At 37.7% G+C, this 21700-nt stretch overlaps 1 protein-coding gene across 1 annotated transcript in view; it reads right to left on the bottom strand.

Annotated features, from left to right (window-relative positions):
• Positions 1–21700, bottom strand: part of ZDHHC15 (zinc finger DHHC-type palmitoyltransferase 15) — a 115637-nt gene that overhangs the window by 81508 nt on the left and 12429 nt on the right. The window contains exon 3 of the mRNA XM_060137053.1: positions 7281–7375. Within this exon, the coding sequence (XP_059993036.1) occupies positions 7281–7375 (95 nt within the window). The remainder of the gene's footprint in view (positions 1–7280; positions 7376–21700) is intronic.

The raw sequence follows: 21700 nt of genomic DNA, 5'->3' as shown, positions 1-21700 counted from the left end.
GTGTTGCTCCTTGGATTTATCCTGTATGGGACTCTTTGTGCTTCCTGGACTTGATTAACTATTTCCTTTCCCATGTTAGGGGAGTTTTCAACTATAATTTCTTCAAATATTTTCTCAGGCCCTTTCTTTTTCTCTTCTTCTTCTGCAACCCCTATAATTTGAATGTAGGTGTGGTTAATGTTGTCCCAGAGGTCTCTGAGACCGTCCTCAATTCTTTTCATTCTTTTTTCTTTATTTTGCTCTGCAGTAGTTATTTCCACTATTTTATCTTCCAGATCACTTATCCCGTCTTCTGCCTTAGTTATTCTGCTATTGATTCCTTCTAGAGATTTTTTTTATTTCTTTTATTGTGTTGTTCATCATTGTTGTTTGCTCTTTAGTTCTTCTATGTCCTTGTTGAACGTTTCTTGTATTTTCTCCATTCTATTACCAAGATTTTGGATCATCTTTACTATCTTTATTCTGAATTTTCAGGTAGATTGCCTATTTCCTCTTCATTTGGAAGGTTTGGTGGGATTTTACCTTGCTCCTTCATCTACTGTGTATTTCTCTGTCTTATCATTTTGCTTAACTTACTGTGTTTGGGGGTCTCCTTTTTGCAGGTTGCTGGTTCATAGTTCCCATTGTTTTTGGTGTCTGCCCCCAGTGGCTACAGTTTGTTTGGTGGGTTGTGTAGGCTTCCTGGTGGAGGGGAGTAGTGCCTGTCTTCTGATGGATGAGGCTGGATTTTGTCTTTCCTGTGAGCAGGTTCACATCTGGTGGTGTGTTTTGTGGTGTCTGTGACCTTATTATGATTTTAGGTGGCCTCTCAGCTGATGGGTGGTGTTGTGTTCATGTCTTTCTAGTTGTTTGGCATAGGGTGTCCAGAACTGTAGCTTGCTGGTCATTGAGTGCAGCTGGGTCTTGGCATTGATATGGAGATCTGTGGGAGATTTTCACCATTTGATATTACATGGAGTTGGGAGGTCTCTGCTGGATCAATGTCCTGAACTTGGCACTCCCACCTCAGAGGCACAGTCCTGACTCCTGGCCAGAGCCCCAAGAACCTGTCATCCACATGGCTCAGAATAAAAGAGAGAAAAAAAGAAAGAAATAGAGAAAAATATAAAATGAAATGAAGTTATTAAAATAAAAAATAATTATTAAAATTTTTTAAAAGTAATAAAAAAAAAGAAAGAAGAGAGCAACCAAACCAAAAAACAAATCCACCAATGATAAGAAGAGCTAAAATGTATACTAAAAATAAACGAAAAGAAAACAGACCGACAGAACCCTAGGACAAATGTTAAAAGCAAAGCTATACAGAGAAAATCACACACAGAAGCATACACATACACACTCACAAAAAGAGAGAAAGGGGAAAATATATATATATCGTTGTTCCCAAAGTCCACCTCCTCAATTTGGGATGATTCGTTGTGTATTCAGGTATTCCACAGACGCAGGGTACATCAACTTGATTGTGGAGATTTAATTCACTGCTCTTGAGGCTGCTTGGAGAAATTTCCCCTTCTCTTCTTTGTTCACACAGCTCCCAGGGTTCAGCTTTGGGTTTGGCCCCGCCTCTGCATGTAGGTTGCCTGAGGTCGTCTGTTCTTCGCTCACACAGGACGGCGTTAAAGTAGCGCTGATTCAGGGGCTCTGGCTCACTCTGGCCAGGGGGAGGGAGGGGTACAGTATGCAGGGTGAGCCTGTGGCAGCAGAGGCCAGCGTGACGTTCCATCAGCCTGAGGCGTGCCCTGTTTTCTCCCTGGGAAGTTGTCCCTGGATCCCGGGACCCTGGCAGTGGCGGGCTGCACAGGCTCCCAGGAGGGGAGGTGTGGATAGTGACCCGTGCTTGCACACAGGCTTCTTGGTGGCTACAGCAGTAGCCTTAGCATCTCATGCCCATCTCTGGGGTCCGCACTGATAGCCGTGGCTCGCGCCCATCTCTGGAGCTCCTTTAAGCAGTGTTCTTAATCCCCTCTCCTCACGCACCACAAAACAAAGAGGGAAGAAAAAGTCTGTTGTCTCTTAGGCAGGTCCAGACTTTTTCCCAGACTCCCTCCCGGCTAGCTGTGGCACAGTAGCCCCCTTCAGGCTGTGTTCACGCAGCCAACCCCAGTCCTCTTCCTGCGATCCGAGCAATGCCCGAGCCTCAGCTCCCAGCCCCCACTCACCCTGGTGGGTGAGCAGACAAGCCTCTCGGGTTGGTGAGTGCTGGTCGGCACCAATCCTCTGTGCGGGAATCTCTCTGCTTTGCCCTCTGCACCCCTGTTGCTGCGCTCTCCTCCGTGGCTCCAAAGCTCCCCCCATCCGCCACCCGCAGTCTCCGCCTGCAAAGCGGTTTCCTAGTGTTTGGAAACCTTTCCTCCTTCACAGCTCCCTCCTACTGGTTCAGGTCCCATCCCGATTCCCTTTTCCTTTTTTTTTTCTTTTGCCCTACCCAAGTACATGGGGAGTTTCTTGCCTTTTGGGAGGTCTGAGTTCTTCTGCCAGCGTTCAGTAGGTGTTCTGTAGGAGTTGTTCCACATGTAGATATATTTTTGATGTATTTGTGAGGAGGAAGGTGATCTCCACATCTTACTCTTCCGCCATCTTGAAGCTCCTCTCCTCTATTATTATTTTATTCTCTCTATTCCTCCCTTCAGTGTTGTTAATATGTGCTTGATATATTTAGATGCTTTAATGTTAGATGCATATATATTTACAACTGTCATATCCTCTTGATGAATTTACCTTTTTAGTATTATATAATGATCTACTTTGTCTCCACTTATGGTTGTTGACTTAAAGTCTATTTGCCTGATATATTGTAGATATCCTTGATCTCTTTTAGCTTCCATTTGCATGGAATATCTTTTTCCATCCCTTCACTTTAAGCTCATATGTATCCTTAAATCTTAAATGAGTCTCTTATAGGCATGTAACTGTGTCTTGCTGTTTTTTTTATCCATTCAGCTACTCTATGTCTTTTGATTGGAGAATTTAACCAATTAACATTAGAAGTAATAATTGATAGGTAAGGATGCACTATACTAGTTTGTTAATTGTTTTCTGGCTGTTTTGCAGTTCCTTTATTCATCCTAAGTGTTTTCCTTTGTGGTTTGATTTCCTGTAGTAGTGTACTTTTATTTCCTTTTCTTTATCTTTTGTGTATCTGCTAGAGATTTTTGGGGGGGTTACCATGGAGCTTACATAAAACATCTTATATTTATAACATTCTATTTGAAGCTGTTAAGAAGTTAACTTCCACTGCATACATAAACACTATCATATTACTTCCTCCCCAACATTTTATGCGTTTGATTTCTCAATTTACATCACTTTATAGTGTATCCATTAAAAATATTTTACTCATAGTTATTTTTAATACTTTGTTTTTTAATCTTTATACCAGAGTTAAAAGTGATTTACACACCACCATTACAGTATTACAGTATTTTGAATTGTTCTATATATTAACCATTACCAGTGCATTTTTGTTTTACTTTCATAGGTTTTCACATTACTAATTGTCATCTTGTCATTTCATCTTCAACATTTCTTGTAAGGCACTTCTCCTAGGGATGAACTCCTTCAGGTTTTGTTTGGTGGAAAACTAATTCTCCTTCATTTCTGAAGGATGGCTTTGCTGGGTAAGACAACCTTTGTAAAAATGCTTGTAGTTTTTTCTACAAGCATTTTTAATATATCATTCCACTCTGTCCTGGCCTGCAAGATTTCTTCTCAGAAATCCACTGATGGCCTTATGCAGTTTCCCTTGTGATTGACCACTCTTTCTCTTTTTCTGCTTTCAAAACTCCTTGTCTTTGACTTTTGAAAGTTTGATTATAGTATGTCCTGGTAAAGTCCTCTTTTGGTTGAAACTGGGGACTTTTGAGCTTCATGTGCCTGGATATCCATATCTCTCCCCAAATTTCTGAAATTTTCAGCCATTATTTATTTAAATAAGCTTTCTGCCCCTTTCTCTCTTCTCCTTTTATCTCCATAATGCATATATTCTTATGCTTGATGGTGTCTCATAAGTCCCATGAACTGTCTTCACCCTTTCATTCTTTTTTCTTTTTGTTCCTCTAACTGGATAATTTCATATTACCTATGCTTGAGTTTTCAGGCTCTTTCTTCCGCTTCATCAAATCTGTTGTTGGTACTCTATATATTATTTTTCCTTTCATTCATTGTATTTTTCAGCTCCAGAATTGTTTTTGTTCTTTTTTTAATGGTTTATCTCTATTTGTTTAACTTCTTGTTTTGTTCCTGATTTCGTTGTCTATCTGTGTTCTCTTGTAAACTGCCAAGTTCCTTAAAATAATTATTTTGATTTTTTTTATAGATCTCTTTGCAGTTGCTTACCAGGATATTGTGCTCCTTTGGTGGTGTTAGTTTTCCTTGAGTGTTTGCATGTATCATTGCATGGATGTGTTCACATTTGATGTAGCAACCACTTCTTCCAGAATTTATGGACTGGTTTCAGTGGGGAAAGCCCTTCATCTATTGGTGGGTACAAGTCTGACAGCTGGGTAGGATGAAGCAGTTCTTACTCCAGGGAAGGTGCAGTCTCTGTGCAGCTCTGTCAGCTGTCATCAGCGTCAGCAAAGATTGAAGGAGACGTTGGTGGCCAAGGCTGTGGGTGTCTGCAGAAGAAGTGTGGGCTGTTGAGGTCTTCAGTGGTAACAGCTTCTGGGGTCCTCCTGATACCTTTTTCTAGCATGGTGGAAGTCATGGCTGAGGGGATCCTTCGAGGCCCTGGGTCCAGTTTGTGGACACACTTACTGTGGTTGTGTCTACGATGTTTGATGCATGGGTGCCTATGGAGGAGCAATGGAGAGAGTCTGGAATGGAGGCATGCATGAAGCCACTGGAATGGCTCAGGGGTCTAGGGAGGTGGTGGTGTTAGTGCCTGGGGCACAGGCAACCTCACTGCAGTGTTGGTAATGGTGTGCAAGGTGCATGCACTTGCAGAGTAGATATGGAGCTATGGTCTGGATAGCAGGCATGCGTGGTGCATGGATGAGCCTGCTACAGTAGTGGCTTGGGTGTCCCATGTTTGAGCACTTGTGAAGCAGCTAATGGACCTGGGTTCTAGAGGGCAGGTACACCCACTGCAGCAGTGCTCTGGTTTCTGTGGTGCAGGCACTTGCAGATTGGCTGTGGATACAGGGTCCAGAGCATGTGCTCATGGAGTGATAGTGTCTCTAGTGTCTGGGCCATGGGATACCCTGCAGTGTCAGTGGCTCTGGTGTCTGAGTTATTGGTGTATGTGGAGTGGCCATGGAGCCAGTTTCTGGAGCATGGGTATGCATGGAGTCTGGTGGCAGGTGCTGGGGTCAGGTGGTAGGTACACATGGAGTGGCCATAGGTCTGGTGTCTAGGGCAAGCACAGTGTTGGGGGGGGTGGCAGCCCTGGTACTAAGGCAGCACAACAGCAGCTTCTTCTTGTAGAGAAGTCTCAGCAGTGTCTCACTCCCTGGGGAGTCTGTGGCAATGTTGGCTGTTGGTTACTTCAGTGGCAAAAGCTGACAGTATCCTCTACAGAGCAGGCTGCTGGGGTCCACACCAACAAACACTATGGAGTCCTCTGCTGTTAAAGCTACAGAAATTCATGGCTGTCATGGGAGCTGTTGAGATCCTCAGAAGCAAAAGTTGCAAGGATCCTCCACAGAGGAGACCAGTGGGGACTGCATGGGCATCTGCCGCAGGGCTGATACTGATAGCCTCTGCCCTGTTTCTTTGTTCTTAGCCCTCTTCAGATGTCTCTGCCATGCTGATTTCCCCAGCAATCCTTTCTGTGTGGTTATTCTCCATTTTTTCCCCACTGTGTTGTTGCAGGCTCTTAATTAGATACTTGAGCCCCCCCAGGGATATTTTCATTTCTGTATAGCTGTCTGTTGTTTTTTGTGGGGGGGGCGGGGATAGAGGCTGGTATCTCCTACTCTGCCATCTTTCTGACATCATTCAGTAGGTCTTTTTCTTCTTTGTGTCTTGTAACTGTTTTTGGCTTAAAACCTCTTTGTGTGATATTAGTATGCCTACCCTTGCTCTCTTTTGATTACTATTTGCTTGGAATAACTTTTTCCATCCTTTCACTTTCAACCTATTTATGTCTTTGGCTCTAAAATGAGTCATTTGTAGACAGCATAAAGATAGATGATAATGTTTATCCATTATGCCAATGTCTGCCTTTTAATTGGATAGTTTAATCCATTTATATTTCAAATAATTACTCATAAGGAAGAACTTCTGCCATTTTCTATATAACCTATATCTCATGTTCCTCAATTCTTGCATTACTACCTTCCTTTGTGTTTTTTAAACATTTTATTTGAGTATAATTGATTTACAATGTTGTGTTAGTTTCAGGTGTACAGCAAAGTGATTCAGGTGTACAGCAAAGTTATACATATACATATATTCATTCTTTCTTTTCTCATATAGGTTATCACAGAATATTGAGTAGAGTTCCCTGTGCTATACAGTAGGTCCTTGTTGGTTATCTTATATGTAGTAGTGTGTGTATGTTCATCCCAAGCTCCTGATTTATCCCTCTCCACCATGTCTTCCCTTCAGTAACCATAAGTTTGTTTCCAATATCTGTGAGTCTTTCTCTGTTTTGTAAATAAGTTCATTTGCATCTTTTTTAAAATTAGAATCCACATATGAGAGATATCACATGATATTTGTCTTTCTCTGTGTTTAATTTTATTTTGTATGTGTACAATTTTGATCCCATAAATGGGAAAATTAAAACCAGTACTTTCCCTAATGTTTGGAGGCTGTTGAAACTTCTTCCATTGTTTTTTTTTTTTGGTACTTTGGAAACTAATCTGTTTCACAGTAGTCACATATTATAAATGCCTGATATGATTAGAATTTTTTATGCACCCTCCCAAATATTGCATGAAACACTTTCATTCAAGGGAACACAATTTGAAAATGATCAATTTAACTATTGTAATTTTTTCTAGTTGTCTCCTAGATTCTCACTGAGTCCTAAATTATTATAGTTTCATAGAATTGAAATAGATGAGTCCTCAGAATCCAAGTGTTTTCTTGTTTCTCTCAATCTATCACCAATACAGATAGTGGTTTCCTAGTCTTAAAGATATCCATGGCTGGTGATTTCACAAACTCCTTCAATAGACTATCTTATTCTTAATTTACATTTATCACTACAAGTCCTTTTTAAAGATCACCCTGAATCTCTCTTTTGTAATGGAAGGTTATTTGCTCCTCTTTTTGCCCTATTCTTGCCTTATTGACATTTCTACTTTCCTTTGTGAAGTAACCAGTATTCTTACCTTCTGGTTTGGCTGTTGTGGGAGTGTAAAAATAGACTTCCAGTAGGTCCAGGTAAAGAACACAAAGATGGCATGGTAGAATATGAGGTAGATAACTGAAATTTAAGAAAAAAATCAGTGTTTATATTTTCATCCATTTCTAAGAGTTCAGTAAGATGTAAATCTCAACAAATCTCTATTTTGTTTTCCTATTACCAAGTATTTTCTAGTATTATTATGAAAGGTTAATTCTTACCTTTTTCCCATGCAGTGACAGAAACAATTTATAATGCCAAATTTGGAACCAGAGACTTTCTGGAAGTCGCGTATTTTAAAAGTTGCCATGTGATTCTGGGAGTAAAGGGGAAATGTCCTTTATGACAATGTGGGGGAAGCTACTGTTGCCAATTGTCATTCTCTCTGCCACTGTGGGTACTGAAAGATAATAATGATAGTATTTGCACAGTGCTATAGAGTTTACACTGTGATTTCATATTATCCAATTTTATTTTTTCAACAAGTTTGTGAGATAGGTAACAGGATAAGGACAGTTGATTAACTATCAGGGGTAGTTGATTATCCGAAGTCACACAGCTACTATATAACATAGCCAGGTCTTAAACACAGGACTTCTGACTCTAAATCACAAGTTTTTGTTTCAGTAGCCCCAAAGACTACACACTTTTTTTAAAATATTTTTTATGTGGACCATTTTTAAAGTCTTTATTGAATTTGTTACAATATTACTTCTGTTTTTATATTATGGTTTTTTGGCTCCGAGGCATGTGGGATCTTAGCTCCCTGCCCAGGGACCGAACCCACACCGCCTGCATTGGAAAGCAAAGTCTTAACCACTGGACCGTCAGGGAAGTCCCCAAGACTACACACTTTTGAAATGTAAGTTGTACCTTTGAGACATTTGTGGCTCCCGACCACTTTTGTTTTTATATTCTTTGCCTCCTAGATCGCTCTTCTGATATGGGAAATTTCAGTATTCTTCAAAGAGGTCATTATAAGACTGAAGGTCATTTTACTGTTTCATTGTGAGTCCTTGCATAGTAAGGTGTGATTACTTCAATCCATCAGGAAGACTCAAGGGAACGATGAGACTCAAGACCAAGTTAATAAGGCTGAGTCTCTCACATATTTATGACGGAATCGAAAAAAGCTGGCCCAGTGCTCCCAGCCCTGTGGTATAAGACCTTTTTAATGTGCTTGTTTTGAGTAATTATGAAATCTCATTTTAAAATTCAAGCAATAGAAAGTAAAAGTAAATGTCGACCACACACATATATCTAACCTCCCCCCTCTTCCTCCTAAGGCATAATACCTATTTTGTGTTTGATGTGTATCATTCCAGATCCTCTATTTGTATATGTTTATATAAGTATATAAACACAGTACACATATGGAATTTTTGTTACATTAAATTTTTTTCATTGTATTTTTGAAAGGTAATACACTCACAAGGTTCAAAATAGTACAGAGTGAAAAGTCTCCCTTCCATCGCTGTCCCTCAGCCACCCAGTTCCCCTCCCTGGAAGCCACAATTGTCACAGTGTCATGAGTTTATTCTGTATCCTATCAGATTTTATACATATAAAAGCACCAAAACAGTGTGCTTTTTCACACAAATAGCAGTATTCTGTACACACTGTTCTGCAACCCATTTCTTTTTCACCTGCTATAAGTTGGAGATCATTCCACATAATATAACTTGGAGAGGGGGAGCTTCCTCATTCTCCTTTTAAAAAGTGGCATGGGATTCCATTGCATGAAGGTACCATAATTTATTTAACCAAATTGTCTCTGATGGAAACTTAGTTTTTCCCCTTCTCTTGCTAATACAAATAATGTTGTAATGAAAAGCTTTGTATACATGTCACTGGCACATGTACTAAAAATATGTATAGGATCAATTCCCTGAAGTGGGACTGCTAGATACAAACACAGGCCTTTTGATAGATACTGCCAAATTGCCATTTTAAAAGTTTTATTTACTTTACATTCTCCTCACCAATAAATGAGAGTAACTCTTCTTCCATAGCATAGTCCTTGTGAAACGTTATTAGAATTTTTTATCTTTGGCAAGACTTTTAAATTGTTTCTTTCTGTGTTATCCTTTGCTATGTTTTTGTTTCTTTGATTTTATGAGGTTTATACAGGGAAGATTCCATGACTATCTAAGTTACATGGGACATATAGTAACCTCTGTTCCTTCAGCATGGAATGGGAGTATGGAACTTTTGGCTGCAAAGAAATTAGGAGAAAATAATTTTATGTTTACGTTCTCACTGTGCACTTCAAAGACAATAAAGTTCAGCAATTTGGATCACTTGAATGATGAGAACTAAACTCTTACACTTGGTAGTATTTTAAGCATATTTACTTTGCTTTAGTTCCAGTGATTGAGATGGGAAGTGTAGGATTTTAACTTGTTCTAGGTCATAGTACAAATCTATACCTGGCTTAATCATAGAACTAGAAATAGCTGGCTCCCATTTCTGCATTCCATGGTTTCATAGAAGTTATGAATACTTTATAGATGGATGGAAAATGAGGACTCATGAGGTCAAATGATTAAGTCAAAGTCATTCAGTAGATTGGCAGAATAGGGACTATACTATAGATTTCATAAAAATCTAGAGTTGGATGAGAACATAGAGATCATCTAGTTCAAAATCCTCATTTTATAGACAGGTAACTGAGGCCTAGAGAGGGTAAGTGACTTGATCAGGGTTACCCAGCAAAGTTACAGAAACACTGGGACCAGAATCCAGGTTTCCTCACCCCCAGTCCAGAGCTCTTTTCCCTAGAGGAGTGGTTCTCAAATTTTAGTGTGCATCAAAATCACTTTGGGAGATTATTAGAATGCAGATTCCCAAATTCTACACCAAAATATTCTGAATCAGTAGTCTGTGATGGAGTCCAAGAATCTGCCAACTTCCCCAGGTAATTCTGAGGCAGAAGAACCATGAGAAATAGGGCCTTAGAGGTTATTGGGTTGTTCAGCTTACCATCCCAAGGAGGAAGCTCCTCTCCAAAATCCTTGACAGGCAATTACCATATCTCTGTCACATTTCATCCTGCAGTGAGTATTATGGATAGGCTTCGTGAGTCTCAATTTTATGTTTCTCTCTCTCTCTCTCTCTCTCTCCCTCTCACTCTCTCTCTCTCTCTCTCTCTCTCTCTCTCTCTCTCTCTCTCTATATATATATATATATATATATATATATATATATAGTCTTCCTAAGCTATGGTCCCAAATGTATAGAAGTCCATTCTTTTACTGTCTTAAAAATGAGCAACATATTTCTCTATAATTACTAATTTTGTACCTAGAATAATCATCCCTATAAACTGCAAGGACACTGAGTCTTTCTTTTTAAGTGTGATGCTCTAGTGAGATTTCAGATAACTAGAGAAATCAAACAGCTTATGAACTGTATCCCTGAACTGCCACTACTCATTGACATTGGAATGAAATTGGAAAACATCTTTTTTAAGCAAACAGGCAAAGTAGAGCCCTTCGCTTATTTGGTAGTGATCACAGTCATGGGGCATCTGAAGCCGCTGAAGCTGTTTACCACATGAAAGCCAAAAGCCTTTCAAGTGTTCTTTTTTTCCTTCCATAATGTACAAAGGTTTTCAGGAGAAGGAGAAATCAGCCATAAGGAAATGACCAACTGTCAAAGAAAAATCCACCTCAGCATGCAGTTGTTCTGAATTTTGTCACTGTACCGCAATGTCAATATCCCATTGTGGGAATAGCTTCTGAAACGAGAATGACTACTTGAGCTTTTTCCCTGAAATAATGACTCATAAACTTCTTGATAAAAATTATGGAATCGAAACCACATGGTGGAAGCAGCATAAAGTTGTTATTAGCAACATCTTTGGTCAGCAGGATGCCTTTCTAGGTATTGCTCCCAGGGACTAATGAGAAGTGAATGATTTTGTGTGTATGTGTGTGCATGTGTATACATGCATATACATTCTTGTGTGAATAAAAATGAATGCAGCAGATAGACTGTTTTGAATGCAGCAAGATCAGCACCAAAATGGGGAAAATAGGAAAATAATAATGCTTTACTATATATACTCAGACACATAAATGCTAAGGCTGTTGCTGTGGCAATTATCTAGCATACCTTTTTTCTTTAAAAAGCTATTGTTGGAAACTATGTTTAGTTTAAAAAGACACTATTTTCTGTAATATCTTTTATATCAATTGAAAAGCATTTTAGTTGGTAGAAGGGGGTGATGGGGAGATGGGTGCACCTTTCAATTACATACTATAATTCAAATAGAAATATCAGCTGTAGCTTTAGCAATTGAAAGAGTCCTCACTAAAATTCCCATTTTGGCTCAATATAGAAAACCCCAGATTATGATCAGGGGAAAATTGTCAACTAGATAGTCACTTCTCCCTTTGAATGGGATACCTAGTAAAGAGGTCTTGACTCTAATATTTGACTTCACTGCTTTACTTTACTTTCACTGCCTTACTTTACTTTCACTGCCTTAAAAGCTCTAACAAAGAGCTGAACCTTGTCTCTCAGCTATTTGAAGGAATGTTTGGAGAGAATGGGGTTAGAGGCCCATAGGTTGTAATCAAGGAGCTAGGGACAATTCACAAGAATATAAGATTGGCTCAAGAGTTGTTTCTATGATTTAGTCACCCCTAGGAGAATACAAGATTTTCTAAATAGTTGTTTCTAAGGTTTAGCCAGCTACCCCCCAGGAGTCTCTCTGATGGTGAAATCAAATTCTAGAGCCAAAACATGGCATCATGTTTTGAAAGAGCATGGTTTTCCTTATTGATACCAACTTCAAAAGTTAGGGTTGTCTCCAAGTATACTAATTTCCCCTAGCTACCCATCAGATATCTACCACTCATCAATTTATATAAACTTTTATGAAGCTGATTATGTCTTCAGTCTATACCAATTCTGGGGGGTGGTAAGTCTCATAAGTTTGTCAGCCACTGTGCAAAAGCAGGGCTTCATTTTAGTTGCCTTAAACTATTTTTCACTTTCAAAGAGTTTTCTAGTCCTGTGTATTGGAGTTTGGTAAACAACACAAAGCTAACAAGATATATAGCCTTCGTATGTTTACAATCTTGGATTATAGCCCCTTTCAGTTTTTGTTTTTCCATGCTGAAGAGGCCTCTCTTTTTGGTCCGCTTTGGATATATATATATGTATATATATACATATATATACATATATATATATATATATACACATACATACACACACACACACACACACACACACACAAACAACAACCACCTTGTCAGGTTGTGAGAACTAATTGACTTAAATACGGAAGTATCTCACATACTCTAAGGACTTAATTAACATCAGCTTTCTTCCTCTCCCATCCTTCCTCTTAAATCTTAGTGATCTGTTTTCTGACATATGGTGGTAAAAATTACACAGACTTCAGGGACAGACACACCATGGTTTTGTTCAAAAAGAGAAAAGTGGTTTGTTTCCAGTCCTCTTCTTGATAATATCTACTTAACATTTCATTGATTCATTCATCTTGGGGATAAAGAAGTACACAGAGCAACATTCATTGGGGAATTATCTTTGTCTACTTTCCTGGTTTAAAATGGATAGTTGAGATGTCATCATTCTGTATGTATCATATGGATTAAGTATAGCCCAAAGCCCCCATGTTGTCAGGGATATTCACAGAGGACACTGAAGCAGAACAGAGACACTTTACTGTCTTTATGGTGGCTAGGGATTTGTGAGCCAATTTTTCACTGGCTGGGGAAGTGGTAGAGTTTGTCAAAATCCCAGCTTGGTTCCCTCAGAATCTATTTCCTTTTGTTTATACAACCAATAAGAGCTCTACCTCATTAATATGATGTTGACTTGATTTATCTTAGTATTATAAAATTTTAGATTAGAAAGAGCCCTTGGATGTCATTTGGTCCAGCAGTCTCCATGATGAATAAATCTGCTTTGCATTATCCTTAACAATTGGTCACCCAACTTTCATTTGAACACCTGAAGTCACGGGAAACTTATCAACTCTCGGGCAGTCCATTCTATCACTGGATAACTCTGATTGTTAGACATATCTTTGTCATATTAAACAGAAATATGCTTCCTGGTAATGCCCTCCTGTTGATCCTAATTTTTTTCCCATGGAGAGGAATCATATTTTCTTAAAAACATAGAGACTTGTATCTAGACATTTAAAGATCTCTTACAACTCAATAATAAGACAAACAATTCAAAAAAATTTGGCAGAAGACTTGGACACTTCATAAAAGAAGATATACAGATGGCAAACGAGCACATGAAAAGATGGTTATCATTAGTCATTACAGAGGGTAAATTAAAACCATAGGAGATACCACTTCATACACAAAAAACCTGACAACACTAAGTGACAGTGAAGATACAGAGCCACTGGACTTCTCATATCACTGATGGAGATATAAAATGGTAGGACTGCTTTGGAAAACAGTTTGGCAGTTTCTTATAAAGATAAACATAAAATTACCACAGAACCCAGCAATCCTACTCCTAGGTATTTACCCAAAAGAAATAAAAACACACATTTCCACAAAGGCCTGTACATGTATATTCTTATCAATTTTATTTATAATAGCCAAAAACTGAAAACAACCCAAATGCTCATCAGCTGATGAATGAATAAGCAAACTGTAGTGCATTTATTATACAGAACACTACTCAGCAATAAAAAGGAACAAACTACTCATACATGCACTGACAAGGATGAATCTTAAATGCATACTGCTAAATAAAGAAGCCAGATACAAAAAGCTATGCATTGTAATATTCAATTTATATGACATTCTGAAAAAGGTAAAACTATAGGGACAGAAAACTGATTATTGGTTGCCAGGGTGGAAAGTCAGAGAACTCTGGGGAAAGGCGATATTTTGAGGGTAATGTAAATATTCTATATCTTGATGGTAGTGGTGTTTACATCATTGTATACATTTGTCAAAACTCAACAACCTGTACACTAATAAGGTGTGATTCTTATTGTATGTAAATCATGTCTCAATAAACCTGACAAAAACAAAAAACAAAGAGATTTTAAAATGGGCCTTTTCCAAGGTAAAGTGATGCAGCCACAAGCCAAGGAACAAAGGCAGTCACTGGAAGCTGGAAAAGATAAGATTCGGAATCTCCTCTTGAGCCTCTGGAGGGAGCATGGCCTGCCGATGCCTTGATTTCAGACTTTTGCCCTCCAGGTCCATGAAAGTATAAATTTCTGTTGGTTTATGTCACTATGTTTATAGTAATTAGTAATGGCAGCCCTAGCAAACTAATATACTCACTATACTCAGTTTTCTCATCTGTAAATGGGCATATGATAATACTTACTTTATAGGGCTGTAAATGAGAATTAAATGAATCAATATACCTAAGGCACATTAGAGCAGTAGCTGGCACACATTAAGTGCACTTGAAGTAGTATTTATTATGACTCTTTAATAGTTAAGTGACCTTAGTTATCTTTAGCCTCCAGTCCCTTCACCTGTTAACTGATAATAATCAAAATATTTAGTTTAACACCCAAAGAAAATAAATAAGTAAATAAGAAAATAAATAAATAAGAGATTACATGGGCCTTTTCCTTTGATGTCTTTTCATCATAGATTTTCTAAAAGTTAGCTATTTATTCTTACTTCCAGTGTAATATTCTTATTTTCCTCATAGCCACATTTAAATGTGTTAGAAGTTATAGGCTGTATGACTGAAAACAGTGTTGACAGGTACACAGCTAGGGTAGGAAGCAAAATCATGTCTCTGAAACCTAGCATTGGCTGAACTCTGGATGATCTTTCCTCACACACATAGACCTCACCATTTTGGCTCCATACATGCCTGCACCAAATGGTAGCCAGATACAAGTGGGGGCTGCAGGAGACATATTGGGAAGGGCACAGGAGCATGGAAGTTCCAGCCCAGCCAACTGGGGAGGAGCAAATTGAAGCTTGGGAGAGTCGTATCTTTGAAATGGTACGTCTAGATGTAGCTATAGCAAAAGAGACTTGTCAAAATGTAAGGGAGGAAAATCACTTTTTAAAACATTTATCAAGCGGTGTGTACTATACACACCACTGAATCTTGCTTCATCCTTAACCTCTGCAGTGACTACAAAGGACTTACACTTTCTATTTTATCCACTTCTATACTGTTTGCATTTTATGAGGTTCTATTACCTTTATCATCAAGAAAAACAATAAAGTTTTGTTTTCTAAGTTCATCATTGAGGAATGGTTAAATAAATCATAGTATCAATATATCCATACCATGGAATAATTTGAGGTCATTAAAAAAATGAAATATGTTTGTATATACTAATATGGAAAGACATCTATGATATATTATTAAGTGAAAAAAGTAAATCATAGGAAAATATGCCCAGTGTCATCCAGATTAAAAAACAACCAATCCTAAATAAATTATACAAATCCATAATCATATGTTTATATGTAAATACAGAGAGAAAGATCTAGAAGAATACAAATCAAACCAAATATACTAGTTATCTGTGAATAGACATTGATAGGGGAGGGGAGAGTGTGAGGAGGACATTATTTTTTAATCTTACATATTTTTGTTTAGTTTGAATTTTCAATAAGCGTTATTTTTGTAACAAAATTATATTGATATAAATCAGCAAATTGATACTAATTATTATAATTATATATAATTATTATAATTACACTAATATTAACATCAACATAGTATTCTTCTAGAAGTGGGTTAGCCCATAAAGAGAGCTTTTGTCTGGTTCCCAAATCCTCATTACAAAGTAATTTTACAATAATAAATATAAAATAGTGTATTATACCCATGCACTTATGGTCAATTAATCTACAACAAAGGAGGTCAGAATATGTAAAAGAATGAAATTAGAACATTCTCTAACAGCATACACAAAAATAAACTCAAAATGGATTAAAGACCTAAATGTAAAACTGGATACCATAAAACTCCTAGAGCAAAAAAAAAAAAAGGCAAAGCACTCTCTGACATAAATCGCAGCAATATCTTTTTGGATCCGTCTCCTAGAGTAATGGAAATAAAATCAAAAATAAACGGACCTAATTAAACTTAAAAGCTTTTGGACAGCAAAGGAAACCATAAACAAAACAAGAAGTTAACTTACAGAATGGAGAAGATATTTGCAAACAATGCAACCAACAAGAGATTAATCTCCAAAGCATAGACACAGCTCATAAAGCTCAATATAAAAAAAAAACAATCAAAAGACGGGCAGAAGATCTAAATAGATATTTCTCCAAAGAAGTCATATAGATGGCCAAAAGGCACATGAAAAGATGTTCAACGTCACTAATTAGAGAAATGCAAATCAAAACTACAATGAGGGCTTCCCTGGTGGCGCAGTGGTTGAGAATCTGCCTGCCAATGCAGGGGACACGGGTTCGAGCCCTGGTCTGGGAAGATCCCACATACCGTGGAGCAACTAGCCCCGTGAGCCATAATTACTGAGCCTGCGCGTCTGGAGCCTGTGCTCCGCAACAAGAGAGGCCGCGATAGTGAGCGGCCCATGCACCGCGATGAGGAGTGGCCCCCACTTGCTGCAACTGGAGAAAGCCTCGCACAGAAATGAAGAGCCAACACAGCCATAAATAAATAAATTAATTAAAAAAAAAACTACAATGAGGTATCACACACCAGTCAAAATGGCCATCATCGAAAAGTTTACAAAAATAAATGTTAGAGAGGGTGTGGAGAAAAAGGAACCCTCCTACATTGTTGGTGGGAATGTAAATTGGTACAGCCACTATGGAGAACAGTATGGAGGTTCCTTAAAAAACTAAAATTAGAGATACCATATGATCCTGCAATCCCACTCCTGGGCATATATCCAGAGAAAACTCTAATTTGAAAAGATACATGCACCCCAATATTCATAGCAGCACTATTTACAATAGCCAAGACATGGAAGCAACCTAAGTGTCCATCGACAGATGAATGGGTAAAGAAGATGTGGTATATATACACAATGGAATACTCAGCCATAAAAAAGAATGAAATAATGCCATTTGCAGCAACATGAATGGGCCTAGAGATTATCATACTAAGTGAAGTAAGCCAGACAAATATCATATGATATTGCTTATATGTGGAATCTACAAAAATTGATACACTTGAACTTATTTACAAAACAGAAATAGACTCACAGACATAGAAAACAAACTTATGGTTACCAAAGGGGAAAGGGTGGAAGGGATAAATTAGGAGTTTGGGATTCAAATATACACACTACTATATATAAAATAGGTAACCAACAAGGACCTACTGTATAGCACAGGGAACGATACTAAATATCTTGTAATAACTTATAATGGAAGAGAATGTAAAAAAAAGTATATATACATATATGTGTGTGTGTGTGTGTGTGTGTATAACTGAATCTCTTTGCTGTACACTTGAAACTAACATAACATTGTAAACCAACTATATTTCAATAAAAAAAGAATATAAAATGGAGAAAAGACAGTCTCTTCAATAAGTGGGCCTAGGACAGCTGGACGGCTACATGTGAAAGAATGAAATTAGAACATTTTCTCACACCATATACAAAAATAAACTCAAAATGAATTAGGTGAATAAACTCACCTAAATGTGACTGGCAACCATAAAACTCCTAGAAGAGAATGTAGGCAGAACACTCTGACATAAATCATAGTAATATTTTTTTGGATCTGTCTCCTAAGGCAAAGGAAACAAAAGCAAAAATAAACAAATGGGACCTAATTTAAATTATAAGCTTTGCACAGCAAATGAAACCATCAACAAAATGAAAAGACAGCCTACTGAATGGGAGAAAATATTTGCAAATGATAAGGGGTTAATATCCAAAATACATAAACAGCTCATACAACTCAATATCAAACAAACAATTAAAAAATAGGCAGAAGACCTGAATATTCATTTTCCTAAAGAAGACATACAGATGGCCAACAGGCACATGAAAAGATGTTCAACATTGTTAATCATCAGAGAAATTCAAATCAAAACCATAATGTCACCTCACAACTGTCGGAATGGCTATCATCAAAACGAACACAAATAACAAGTGTTGGTGAAGATGTGGAGAAAAGGGAACCCTCATACACTGTTGGTGGGAATGTAAATTGGTGCATCCACTGTGGAAAACAGTATGGAGGTTTCTCAGAAAACTAAAAATAGAACTACCATATGATTCGGCAATTCCACTCCTGGGTATATATCCAAAGAAAACAGAAACACTAATTCAAAAAGATACAGGCACCCCAATATTCATAGCAGCATTATTTACAATAGTCAAGATATGGAAGCAACCTAAGTATCCATCAACAGACAAACAGATATAGATGTGGTATACACACACACACACACACACACACACACACACACACACACACACACAATGGAATACTACTCAGCCATAAAAAAGAATGAAATTTTGCCATTTGAAACAACATGGATGGACCTGGAGGGTATTATGCTTAGTGAAATAAGTCAGACAGAGAAAAACAGATACTGTATGTTATCACTTATATGTGGAATCTAAAAAATAAAACAAACTAGTGAATATAGCAAAAAAGAAACAGACTCACAGGTATAGAGAACAATCTAGTGGTTACCAGTGGGGAGAGGGAAGGGGGAAGGGGCAAGATAAGGGTAGAGGATAAAGCGGCACAAACTACTATGTATAAAATAAATAAGCAACAAGGATATATTGTATAGCTAGCACAGAGAATAACTGAACTATAAACTGAGCATAATCTATAAAAATTTTGAATCACTCTGTTGTACACCTGACACTAATATAATATTGTAAATCAACTATACTGTAATTTAAAAAAAAGGAAAATAAGAACAACAACAACAAAATAAATTGAAGATTCCCTATACAGTATGGAGGTGAATATAAAAGATCATATTGTGGCCCAAAGTTTTCCTCCCAATGCCCTCTCACCCTGATGGTGTCTAATATACCACCAATAAATTAAGGTTAGTATAATAAAAAAAACTGACACAAAGCAGAGTTTTCAAGTGGAAACCTGAATAAGTTCTTTTATTAGTTTGCTAGGGCTGCCATGAAAAGTACTACAGACTAAGTGGCTTAAACAACAGAAATTTTCTTTCTCACAATTTTGGAGGTTGGAAGTCCAAGATCAAGGTGTCGACAAGGTTGTTTCTTCTGAGGCCTCTCCTCTTGGTTTGTAGATGGTGATCTTCTCCCTGTCTCTTCACATGGTCTTCTCTCTGTGTGTGTCTTTTTCCTAATCTCCTCTTCTTATAAGGACACCAGTCATATTGATTAGGGCCCACCCTAGTGACCTCATTTTCATTTAATTACCTCTTTAAAGACCCTACCTCCAAATATGGTCACATCCTAAGTCACTGGAGGTTAGGATTTCAACATATGAATTTTGAGGGGACACAATTCAGCCCATAACAGTTCTATTATTTAGGAATTGCACCTATTTCTAAAATGGTAAATAATTACAATCATTTTTAACTTTAAATGGGAAACTAGAGAATTTAGTATGCAAACCATTCAAAATACAAATGGATTCTCAGATAATGAGTTAAATGTTTGCTTAAAATGATTGATGGTCCTTTTTGAAGATGAACAACTGTGGTCAATACATTACTCTTGATTATATATGGATTGCCTGACAGATTGTGCCTAATCTCATTTCTAAATTCATCCCTTAGCCTTACCAATCCTTGGACTCTACCAAATTCTTAACCTCTAGTTTATCCCATAGCCTCACTTTAGGAGTAGAGGAGGGAAGACCTTCTACTCAAGATCTTCAAAATACAGACAGTAAGATGCTGAATGAGATCATCCATGCAAAACACTCTTATGAAAGCAAATATTGTGTTTTCTAGTATGGTCTATGGAAGAACAGATGGACTCATGTCTTAAAGAATTTCTGAGTCCTGTATAATCAAGGATGACATAATATATAATATTCTGGACTGTGGTTCAGATTATCTGAGCTTTAGTCCTTTCTGTGCACTAGAATCAGCATGACTAGGTCAAAATATTTTACTTCTTTGGGTCTCAGTTGTTCTACTTACAAAATATGAGTGCAAGGATTTTGACAATATATTTACGAGGGTAGTAGTTGGAATTATAGTCCTGAAATATGTTATCCTTCTTAGAAGAAAGATATTTTAGGTCCTTTCCAATGTTAATAACAATAGTATCTATTACTACTTATTTTGTACTTATCATATGCCATGCACTATGCCAAGAGACTTACATACATCATTTCATTTAGTGCTTTAAACCATGAAAGGTAGGTATTGTTATTCCAATTTTACAGAGGAAGAAAGTGAAACTTAGCTTAAGTTCCCCAAGGTCATATATATAGTAAGTGGCAAAGTCAATATTTGATCCCTGGTACATCTAACACCAAAGTCTGCTAATTTGCTACTTAACAGTGCATTAGAGATTGAAATTTATCAGGAACTGCATTAGTTTCCTAGGGCTGTCATAAAAAATTATCACAAACTGGGTGGCTTAAAACAACATAAATTTATTCTCTTACAGTTTTGGAGGCAAGAAGTCTGAAATTAAAGTATAGGCAAGGCCATGTCCTCTCTGAAGGCTCCAGGGGAGGATGCTTCCTTGTCTCTTCCTAGCTTCTGGCCATTTCTGGCAATCCTTGGTGTTCCTTTGTGGCAACAAAACTCTTATCTCTGCTTCTGTCTTCACATGGCTATCTTCTCTCTGTGTGTATCTGTGTATCCAAATTTCCCTCTTCTTATAAGGACACCAGCCATAAGGCCCACCCTAATCCAATGTGACCTCATCTTAACTTGATTGCATCTGCAAAGATCCTATTTTTAAATAAATTCACATTCACAGGTTTTGGGTGGACATGAATTTTGGAGGGACACTCTTCAACCCAGTAGAGGAACCATTAAGCAGACAAGAAATGGAAAAACTTTTGCAGTATGTTTGACTATGGTTTTCCTAAGCTGTGAATAATGAATAAAAGGTTACGTGAATTGAGGCTTTCATGTCTTTGTCCCTTATATTTTCTTTGCTATGCCAAATAATGTTCCTACTGGCAGTCATGTTGTACTGTATTCTAAGTTAGTAGTGTAGTATAATTTGAAACAAGTCACAGATTCACATGGTTAGAACTGTGGTTATTCACATGGTTAGATACTCATTAGGCCTGTTGGTCTGCTTCTAGGCAAGGCTCGCTGATTCATGCCAGATAGTTGGGTGCCTGATACTTTCTGAATATTTTTCATGGCATCTGCTAGTAACCTGCCCTAGTGTTCAGAAGCTCTTTTCAAGTCTAACTTTCAAACTTCTGGCTACAATTGAATCTAATTTTAGTTTATGGATTCTACTGTCTTGAGAATCCTGACATAAAATGTTACAATGAGATT

Source organism: Lagenorhynchus albirostris, chromosome X (genome assembly GCF_949774975.1).
Source record: "Lagenorhynchus albirostris chromosome X, mLagAlb1.1, whole genome shotgun sequence".
In the NCBI taxonomy this organism is placed as follows: Eukaryota; Metazoa; Chordata; class Mammalia; order Artiodactyla; family Delphinidae; genus Lagenorhynchus; species Lagenorhynchus albirostris.
This window is presented reverse-complemented; position numbering and strand designations above follow the sequence as displayed.